This window comes from Bipolaris oryzae (genome assembly GCF_000523455.1).
Source record: "Bipolaris oryzae ATCC 44560 unplaced genomic scaffold scaffold_195, whole genome shotgun sequence".
Lineage (NCBI taxonomy): Eukaryota > Fungi > Ascomycota > Dothideomycetes > Pleosporales > Pleosporaceae > Bipolaris > Bipolaris oryzae.
In genome coordinates, this window is record NW_006911471.1 from 1 (window position 1) to 10,069 (window position 10,069).

General features: G+C 51.8%; 6 protein-coding genes across 6 annotated transcripts in view; 4 read left to right on the top strand and 2 right to left on the bottom strand.

The window, feature by feature from the left end:
* Window positions 1-543: 543 nt before the first annotated feature.
* On the top strand, window positions 544-2,075 carry COCMIDRAFT_106717 (uncharacterized protein; the record flags this gene model as incomplete). The annotated part of the gene is made up of 2 exons (XM_007694054.1): window positions 544-792; window positions 903-2,075. 2 exons carry the CDS (start codon window positions 544-546, stop codon window positions 2,073-2,075), a joined length of 1,422 nt encoding a protein of 473 aa, XP_007692244.1.
* Window positions 2,076-2,459: 384 nt separating this feature from the next.
* COCMIDRAFT_106695 (uncharacterized protein) lies at window positions 2,460-3,256 on the top strand (the record flags this gene model as incomplete). The annotated part of the gene is made up of 2 exons (XM_007694055.1): window positions 2,460-2,918; window positions 3,029-3,256. The coding sequence occupies 2 exons, from the start codon at window positions 2,460-2,462 to the stop codon at window positions 3,254-3,256; spliced, it is 687 nt and encodes a 228-aa protein (XP_007692245.1).
* A 231-nt stretch (window positions 3,257-3,487) lies between these two features.
* Window positions 3,488-3,859, bottom strand: COCMIDRAFT_106661 (uncharacterized protein; the record flags this gene model as incomplete). The annotated part of the gene is made up of 1 exon (XM_007694056.1): window positions 3,488-3,859. The coding sequence occupies one exon, from the start codon at window positions 3,857-3,859 to the stop codon at window positions 3,488-3,490; it is 372 nt and encodes a 123-aa protein (XP_007692246.1).
* Window positions 3,860-3,959: 100 nt separating this feature from the next.
* COCMIDRAFT_106706 (glycoside hydrolase family 17 protein) lies at window positions 3,960-5,451 on the bottom strand (the record flags this gene model as incomplete). Its single annotated transcript, XM_007694057.1, has 2 exons — window positions 3,960-5,223; window positions 5,360-5,451. The coding sequence occupies 2 exons, from the start codon at window positions 5,449-5,451 to the stop codon at window positions 3,960-3,962; spliced, it is 1,356 nt and encodes a 451-aa protein (XP_007692247.1).
* A 289-nt stretch (window positions 5,452-5,740) lies between these two features.
* COCMIDRAFT_106698 (uncharacterized protein) lies at window positions 5,741-7,598 on the top strand (the record flags this gene model as incomplete). The annotated part of the gene is made up of 2 exons (XM_007694058.1): window positions 5,741-5,811; window positions 5,864-7,598. The coding sequence occupies 2 exons, from the start codon at window positions 5,741-5,743 to the stop codon at window positions 7,596-7,598; spliced, it is 1,806 nt and encodes a 601-aa protein (XP_007692248.1).
* A 2,022-nt stretch (window positions 7,599-9,620) lies between these two features.
* Window positions 9,621-10,069, top strand: part of COCMIDRAFT_106685 (uncharacterized protein) — a gene marked incomplete at both ends in the record, with an annotated part of 1,319 nt that continues 870 nt past the window's right edge. Inside the window, one exon of the mRNA XM_007694059.1 lies at window positions 9,621-10,046. Coding sequence (XP_007692249.1) covers window positions 9,621-10,046 — 426 coding nt within the window. The remainder of the gene's footprint in view (window positions 10,047-10,069) is intronic.

Here is a 10,069-nt window from a genome sequence, read left to right on the forward strand (position 1 = left end):
ATGACGCTGAGACGCGCGTTTGGTGTTCGGCGTGCACGAGATGAATCCGTGCATGAGGTGCACGGACACGGTAATCAGCCCTACTGACTCGTGGCATGTGCTCCAGCTGTCTGTTGTCATGACTCGAGCACCACGATTGAATTGCCCCTCTGTACCTTATCCAACCTCTTGAGTACCTTCATTTCTTACTGTCCTATGCTGGTTCGACAACTCTAGAAACACATAATGATGATTCCGACTCTTGACGCGGCTTGTAGCGATCAGCGCTCGGCATACCCTGCTATCGGAGCAACAGGATGATCCCGTAGATAGCCTAAGTTGGTATTCCGACCAACGATCCACTACCCCTCCGCCACGCCGCCACGAAGTCCAAAGGCGTCGGTACAACAAACATATTCCGAACCTTGGGGAATAGAATCGTCACCACATGGGATTGTCCTCTGAGTGTGAAGGAGAGAAACACACATATAAGAACTCAATTCAATCCATTTTGAGTCCACAATTCTCCAACCTTATCCACACACATTCATCTACTTTCGCATCATGAGACAGGAACGCGCTACCCTTCCGACACCCACGTCGTCCGACTCCTTCTGGCATAGCGAGCCAAACGAGTATCTTATCGGTCATCGCACAACGGAAAACTTGCCCGCCGAGGCTGACATCGTCATTGTGGGCTCTGGTATTACGGGTGCAAGTACGGCTAGATACCTTGCAGAGGATGAAAGGGCCAATGGCAAGAGCATCGTAATGCTCGAGGCGAGAGAAGCGTGTTGGGGTGCTACTGGTAGGGTAAGTCTTCAGAATGATTGCCTACGCATGTGGACGGCATTCGGAACACGCCTGGCCTGGGGTTATCCGACGCGGGATTGTGAAGGATCTATGCTGACAACCAGTTGTAGAACGGTGGACACTGTCAGCCCCTCTTGTTCGACAGATCCAGCGATGTAGCCAGATTCGAACTTAAGAATGTTGCTGCAGTACGATTCTACATACAAGATAACAATGTGCCATGTGAATGGCGGGACGTGACCGGCTGTCGGACTTTTTGGAATCAGGCGGCACTAAAGGAGGTTGAGAATGAGCTCCGGCATCTTCGCAACGTTGCGCCTGAGATAGCCGCAAAGGTGACAGTGATCAAGGACAAGGAGGAACTCAAGAAGCATCGCGTCGCGCCTGACTGCCTTGCGGCGACTTTGAGTGAAGGAGCAGCGAGTTTGTGGCCATACAAGCTGGTCACATTCATTCTACAAAAGCTCGTGCAAGACGGTCGAGTAAATCTCCAGACCAAGACCCCTGTTACAAATATCACAACTTCCGAGGGTAAACATACACTACACACACCTCGTGGTACCATCAGCAGCAAGACTGTCATTCTGGCAACGAATGGCTACACATCGGCTCTCCTACCCCACTTTGCGGATCTCATCGTCCCATGCCGCGGTGAGATGTCCGCCCTGTTCCCGCCAGAGGGCTCGACACTCCTTCCAAACTCCTACGGTATGGTTGCTGCGCTCGGCCAGCCTGCTCACAATGACGATTACCTTGTCCAGAGACCATTTGAGGGTGTGCCAAACCCTGCCGGTCACCTCATGTTTGGTGGCGGCCGCGGAGCTGGAAACTACCCAAGTCTAGGCATCTCGGACGACAGCTTTATCGACGAGGGATCTGCCGCCTATCTCCGAGGCGCTCTGCTCAAGGTACTCGAACTCGACGGCAAGACTGAAGGTCTCAAAGAACTGAAGGCTGCTGCTCAATGGACTGGTATCATGGGCTACTCCCGTGACAATCACCCATGGGTTGGAAAGGTCCCAGACAGAGACGGCTTGTGGCTTTGCGGTGGATACACCGGCCATGGCATGCCAAACGGTACACTGTGTGGAAAGGCAATTGTGGACATGGTACTTGCAGAGATTGGTGGACAAGACGTTGGCGCAGTGCAGGCGCAGATGATACAACGGGGCGATATTCCGAAGAGCTACATTCTTACCAAGGAGAGGATTGATAAGACCAGGCGGATGCTGACGGTACATCAGCAGGAAGAGCAGGGTGTGCATATGAATGGTGTTGTGTAGTTGGTGGCAGTCGTAAGAACGTTGTACATTCATTCGTTTCGTAATATAACGCTTTTATGTCCTAGCCTAATAAACAACTCCCATGCCGTGTCCATGGCCAGTGATGTCTCGATTGGCTTTTTCCACTCGATTTAAGCCATTAGAATAAATCCGCGGGCGGAAACTGACTCTAATGTGCTCCCCCCACGGGGTACCAAGCCTCATCGCTTACTAATAGTAGTCTCTACAAAAACCACTGAGTCACATGCATGATACCATGAAGTATCAACATTAATCTCTTTCCCCCCCCCAATTTCTACATCTCGATCTTTCGGTTCTTTAGAGAAAAATAAAATAAAAGGAAGATAAAACCCCCATTACCCCAGAATCCCTAGTCCCCCAAAAATGTCCACCACCCCCCTCCCCTCCAAATTCGGCCTCATCCTCTTCCCCGGCTTCCAACTGCTCGACGTCGCAGGCCCCCTCGACGCCTTCAACATCCTCGGCTACACCCACAACATCTCCCTCAGCATCCTCGCCGCAACTCTCGACCCAGTCTCCACCCACAGCACGCTGCACGTGCAGCAAGGCTCGCAAATCTCCCAATCACTCGTGCCAACCCACACATTCGACTCGGCACCCGACGACCTCGATGTCCTGCTTATCCCCGGCGGGATGGGTTCGAGGGAGGAAGGAAGCGACGAGCGCATGGATCCCTTGGTTGAGTATCTGAAGAAGCTGGATTTGAGTGGTAGGGGAAAGGTGAAGTGGGTGCTCACGGTTTGTACGGGAAGTGAAATTTTGGCGCGGACGGGGAAGTTGGATGGGCGAAGGGCGACGTCGAATAAACGAGCTTTTAATAATGTGAGTTATTCACCCTTTCCCCCCCTCTCTCTCTCCTATTCCCTTCGAAATTTCTCTTGTGTTCTTGCATGGGTGGGTGAGTGGGGAGGTAAGTTGACGTGGATATATAGGTCAAGGCTTTGCATCCTAATGTGAATTGGGTGGCTAAAGCGCGGTGGGTGGCTGACGGGAATATCTGGACTAGCTCTGGTATCTCTGCTGGTACGGATCTGGCGTATGCGTGGATTGCGGAGGTTTTTGGAGAGGAGGTGGCGCAGACGATTGCGGACCGGAGTGAGTATGATAGGAATCGCGATTCAGGGAATGATCGGTATGCGGAAGTTTGGGGAGCGGTGTGAGTAGAAAAGGGGATGAATGTATGATAAATGATTTATGCTGTGCTTGTATGCCATATCAACTCTACTCTACTTCTATGTACTGTCTTGGCCTATGTAATATATTTGTATGCGGTGCCGCTATACTACGTCTTATTCTGGTTCACCATGGTGCTAATTTTGTAATACACATGCAGCATGCAGACTGAGATATGAAAATTGGTATGTAGTCTCAAATCAAATCTGACTCATTTGTCATGAAGCCATCCCTCCTTTCCACTGATACATTGAAGGAGCGTAACACTCATCATCTAACATTGCTGGACCTGCATCGACCGGAAGCATTTGCCCATTTCTATCAACATCAGCCATAGTAACGCACCATGCCCTCCCAACAGGCACGTCAGATGGTTTCTCTGTGATGGCTGCTTCATTAGTTGCCGCATATGGAAATCCATAAAATGTAGGCGGTGAGCTACACTCTCCATTTGGTGCAGCAGGTCCCCCTGCGACGATGACCGGCTGGCCGTTCCGATCAACATCGGCGACCGTGACACACCAGTTTGTCTTCACGAACGAAGTGGCCCGATGAGGCGCTGTTGTAGGGTTAGCACGGTTTGTAGTCATTCTGGTGGCACTAAAAGTAGCGTGACTACTAGAACTGATCGTGGATCGGCTTGGCAATACTTAGAGTTTGTTAGTGGCAAGATGCGTTTCATGATTTGAATCACGACGTACCTGGCATACTAGTAGTTGTGAAATATGAAAGGGAGCGGTCTGAGGGTGTCTTGCTTGTGAAAGGTGATAGAACAGTTATGGACTGTGTAATCATTTTTGTTCCTGCAACACTTGAGAATGACGTGTTGCTCCACATCTTTGGTGTGGAAGTTATTGTCGTAGTTTTGTACACAGTCACATACGTCGTGCTCGGACCGACCTTGGATAGGGTGACATTCGATATCCCGGGACTTGGCTGTATCTCCGATGATGATAGCGTAGTTGAGGGATCGGGCACCTTGAAGCCACTTAACCCGTTTGATGCTAACAAAGAAGACTGCAGTGTAAATTGCGAATCTGCCGAAGGGGCAGCCGGACGACTTTGCTTTGGGGCTCCACAGCTGAGATCCTTGATGTGAGGCTTGCGCGAAAGCGTATCGATCAGGCCCCAGTCGGCTTTTTGATCAGGCGTAGAGTCTTTCAGCAGCTCGTACCAAAAGGCCGTGTACTTGCCAAAAACGACGCATCCAACTTCGGTCCAGAACTTCTGTAGTTCATCAATCCCTGCAACTGCTGCACCATGTTGCTCTGTATCGGTTGATGGCCAGCCCATTTCTGCGATCCAGACTGGCCTGTTGCCTGCCCGCTGCTTGACTTCCTCTAGAGAATATTGAAAGCTATCACTTGCTGTGTCGATGCTGTCTTTATTCCAGTATGGGTAAGCAGTCATTCCGATGAAGTCAGCATTATCTACGACACAGTGTTTGGCAGTATCTACGTGTCCGATGGGCTTGTCTTTCATATATTGGGCAAACGACGACGCAGCAATACTCTCTTTGACTTTGGCAATGATCTGCCCAATAACCTCTGCTGTGAGACCTAGCTCACCGGCTTCCTCAGCGCGGTAGATGTCCTCGCTTCCTACGGAGAGTCCAATGATGAGGTCTGAAAGTGCTTGGCCATGCTTTTTGAAACCTTTCTCGAGTGCTGCCATTTCATTCTTGACATTTTCGTCAGGCGAGTCCCCGCTTCGTGCTGGGGTTATCCAGAAGCCCAATAGGAGGTTAGTTTTTGATTCTACGGCGGCGTCAAATGCTTCCGTTGGTTCGTCCACTGTCCCAGCAGTTTTGCACGTGAACAGCCGCGCACTGTCGAATGGTATGTCGGTTGTTAGATTTTTGGCCAATTTGAAGCCGTCGAGAAAGTCGGCCTTCTTTTTGACATTGGCTTCTACGCTCCAAAATGCGCCATAGTTGAAGCCCGTGTATATTCGGCTTGCAGTCTGCGCAAAGCTTGGTAGAATAATGAGACTATTGATCAAAAGGCGTTTCATCTGGCCAATTGGTCGCCACAAATTGATGGAGAAAGAAAATGTTGTGTATCAACGAAACCTATAAGGATAATGGGAACATAAGCAATATATAGTTGATTTGATCAGAGTGAATTGCTGCATCATTGACGGAGGCACTCTCACAAGCTGTAAACTGGCGATGAATAACCATAATTGAAACGGCTGTCCTGTGACGATGGACTATTCACAGGAGATAGAGCGTGACACACGTTGGTTCGCCTTTGTAGGCAAAAATGATTGTACAAGACAATGCAGCCAGATGATGAAATAGGAGCTCTCGACCATGATGATGGATAGCCGACGATCAAAGCGTGATGCATCATCACGTTGCCTCTCATTGGCTGCCCGCCCGCACGGAGAGGCGTCCGACTCCGCGTCCTCCGAGCTCGCATCGATAAATTGATGCCGCGACACTCTGGGGAAGTGAATCGCCAGCCACAATGTCTCTCGCACGCTTTGGATGTCTTCTCGCGCGCGCGAGGTGCTCACCGCGGCCACAATGGCACGCAGCGTATGTTTTTCATAGTAATTGACATTGCTACACTGATACTGACGGCTCCCAGACGTGCCCTCTCCAGCACCGCACTCCGCATCGTCAAAGCCGACAATGAACTCAATTCAGTCAGCAAGCACATTACTCAGCCCAAGTCGCAGGGCGCCTCGCAGGCCATGCTGTACGCCACGGGCATGAGCGAGGAGGATATGAACAAGGCCCAGGTTGGCATCTCGTCCGTGTGGTACTCGGGCAATCCCTGCAACATGCACCTGATGGACCTGAACAACAAGGTCAAGGAAGGTGTAGAGCGTGCGGGACTGTTGGGCATGCAGTTTAACACCATTGGAGTCAGCGATGGTATTTCCATGGGCACAAAAGGCATGCGCTACTCGCTACAGTCGCGTGAGATTATTGCAGACTCTATCGAGACGGTCATGGGCGGTCAGTGGTACGATGCAAATATCTCCATTCCCGGCTGCGACAAGAACATGCCTGGTGTCATCATGGCTATGGGTCGTGTCAACAGGCCTTCGCTCATGGTCTACGGTGGAACTATCCAGCCTGGCTGTGCAAAGACACTCGAAAACCAGCAGATTGACATTGTTTCCGCTTTCCAGGCATACGGTCAATTCATCACCGGCGAGATCACCGAAGACCAGCGCTTTGACATCATCAGGCATGCATGCAATGGGCAGGGTGCGTGTGGAGGCATGTACACGGCAAACACAATGGCTACTGCGATTGAGACCATGGGCATGTCGCTGCCCGGCTCCTCATCCAATCCCGCCAACTCCAAGGCCAAGATGCTCGAGTGTCTAGCGGCAGGCGGCGCCATCAAGAACCTTCTCAAGGAAGACATCCGACCGAGCGACATCATCACCCGCCAGGCGCTGGAGAACGCCATGGTTGTCATTAGCATCACTGGTGGCTCGACCAACGCTGTTCTTCACTTGATCGCCATTGCCGACTCGGTTGGCCTCAAGCTCACCATTGACGACTTCCAGAGCGTCAGCGACCGCATTCCATTGTTGGCCGATTTGAAGCCTTCTGGCAAGTACGTCATGGCTGACATTCACGACATTGGTGGCACGCCATCACTTCTCAAGTTTCTGTTGAAGGAGGGCCTTCTTGACGGTAACCAGATGACGGTCACTGGCAAGAAGCTGAAGGGGAACCTGGAGACTGTCAAGGACTTCCCTGCTGAGCAAAAGATCATCAGGCCGCTTAGCGAACCCTTGAAATCAACTGGTCACCTGCAGATTCTGAGGGGAACCCTTGCTCCTGGTGGTTGCGTAGGCAAAATTACTGGTAAGGAGGGCACCCAGTTCACCGGAAAGGCAAAGTGCTACGATGCCGAAGACGACTTCATCACCGCTCTTGAGCGCGGAGAGATCAAAAAGGGCGAGAAGACTGTTGTGGTGATCCGATATGAAGGACCCAAGGGCGGCCCTGGTATGCCGGAGATGTTGAAACCCAGCTCTGCCATCATGGGTGCTGGTCTTGGAAAGGATGTCGCACTCATTACAGATGGTCGCTTCAGCGGCGGTAGTCACGGCTTCTTGATTGGTCATATTGTGCCCGAGGCGCAAGAGGGAGGTCCTATTGGCCTTGTTCAGGATGGTGATGAAATTACCATTGACTCTGAATCGAATGAGCTGAACATTTCTGTGAGCGAAGAGGAGCTGGCGGAGAGGAGGAAGAAGTGGACCGCGCCTGCGCTCAAGTACCAGAAGGGTACGCTCTTCAAGTACGCGCGTTTTGTAAAGGATGCCAGTCAGGGCTGCGTGACTGACTCGGAATGAATGTAACGATATTACGCCATTTCTGTTTCCACTTTGTAATTATGTAGATCTTACCCTAGTGGGTTTGGAAAAGTTGCCTTTGGATTTTGCACAGGCTGTGTCTGCAACTCTGGACAATGAATATTGATTTGTTCGTATTCGTAACGAGCAAAATAATTTTTTCCTGCCTTTTGCATCTGGATAGGAATACAACAACAGAGTCAAAATGGCAGAGCTAGAAATGAGTCGTCTAAGTTGAGTGAAGACGTGAAGCAAAAAGGGGATGCAGCCCCAGAATTCATGCGCGTGGAAGTGGAGAAGGTGATTTTGCAGGGGCCACGCAACGCGCAGCGGGTGGGCACTCACTCATTTGCGCAGCGCAGCCTGGAGAGACAGTGATGGATCCATGTTCGCGCTTGAACAAGTGCCTGAGGAGACAATCCAGAATGCTGCTACGTAGGACGCCGGTGCTCGCTATCAGCGCCTCACGCCTCGCCAAACTTTCCGCTATGTTGCGCCACGTTGAGTCGCACCATGCTGTCACGACGCTCCCCAAAACTCAATTCCCACGCAGTGCCTTCGTAGTGGTCTCAGTTACAAAGTAGCGCGGTGGTAGTTCTTGAGGCTGAGCAACATCAGCTGTTGTCTGACCAGCTCTATAGCGACGAGTGAGGCAATGAATGGCCCGTTCACGTGACAAGGCTAAGATACGGTCAACACCAAAGACGAGGATTCAATAATACAGAGTTGTGTAGTGGCTTGTCTCACTAGCAATGTTCTGCGCGGAAGAGAGTCTCCCGCCGGCAACTTCCTCAGTATGTCTCAGCGTGGTGCTCGTGTCGATGGCGGAAACAGTGGAGAGTACGTTTCGGTCAAGGTCCATGTTGATCGCATTCCCCACGTGGCTAGTATTCGGCCAAATCTCACTGCGATGACCAGGCCTCTCCCTTTTCCCCCCATCCCTTATCCGTACATGTCTGTCGAATTTGCAGCCAACGACAGTTAGATGGTAGATTGGCGACCAACACGCTAGTGACTCGCGGCTCTGCTGGAAAACGGCGATCGGATAGGGACAGGTAGGGAAACTGGTATAACCTGGCTGGCGCAAAGAGGCTGCTAGACAGACGCTGCCGATGTACTCAGATTCAGGCATGCTGCTGGAAGCGGATGATCGACACTTAGCGCAGGCACGGTAGTACTACTTTTCCACATGCTACCCTAGATCTTCAGGGGGGGAGGAGACCGTCGTTCGCCCGCTCAGCCAAGCAGCAGAAAACACAACCACGCTCATGTTATGTCCCTGCATGGGCACGTTATACCCCTACATCTCAACCCCTGCACGGCTCTTCGACCCTCGCACAGTTGAAACACAATTTGGCCGACGTCATATTCCGCTAACGTCATTCTTCAATCCTCCCATGTTCAACTACCACTTGAGCGCGATCGCCCACCAGTCTGACAACATGTAGCGGCAACTAAACTGTCTGAAACTCCAACCAAGTGCCTTGGAAAGCTTGACTGCCGAGACTGACCGTAAGCTCCCGCCGTGTAGTCGTGCTGGATAAGGAAGTCTTGCTTGCTCTGTGCACGATTCATGGTTTCTGTACCCCATAGCTCGTGTGGCTCCCTCACACTAAGCCCAACTAACCTCCCCAGCGACCTGCACTACTGTCTTTGATTGGGCCGTCCTGAGGCGGGAGTCTGGTAATGAAGATCGTCGCAGCTTTCTGCCTAGACTAGACATGCAGCAGCGTGCTGCCAGTTTTGTCCACCATCACCAAGTCAAATCAAACTAAGCTCTGATCTACCACGCTGGACAGGGACAGCAACGCGCTCACGGGCACGGTGAGAGGAGGATCGACGAGCCTCTGAATCGGAACAGACGTCTTCGAGGAAACCGTCAAAGCATATAAATCACACACCCCAGCCTATGTGACCAAGATCATCCAACGCATCACAGTCGCTCTCTTCCAAACACTGTCACTCATTCGTTTTACTATTATATACCACTTACTTCTTTAATACATCCGACCCACAGTCAAGATGCGTTCCTACGTCGCTGTTTCCATCTTTGCGTTTTCCGCATCCGTCCTCTCGGCCCCTACTCCTCAGCTTGGCCTCAACAACCTAGTCGGCTCAGTCACTGGCACCGCCACTGGCACTGTTGGATCCCTCACTGGTACCGTCGGCAAGACCGTTGACCCCGTCACCGGTGTTGTCTCCAAGGATGGTAGCCTCGAAGGCGTCACTGGTCTCTTGAAAGAGAAGCGCCAACTTGAGGTCCTTGGCGGCCTCACCAGGCCTGCTACCGACCTCACCAAGCCCGTTACCGACATCGTTGGCGATGTCACCAAGATCAGGGTTGTCGGAAACGCCAGGCGTCAGCTCGACCTTCCCGTTGTTCCCAAGCTCACCGAGACCGTTGACCGCGTCACTGACAGCGTCAACTTGAGCGGTACCGTCAAGGGCGTCAACGCCGACCTCCACAACAA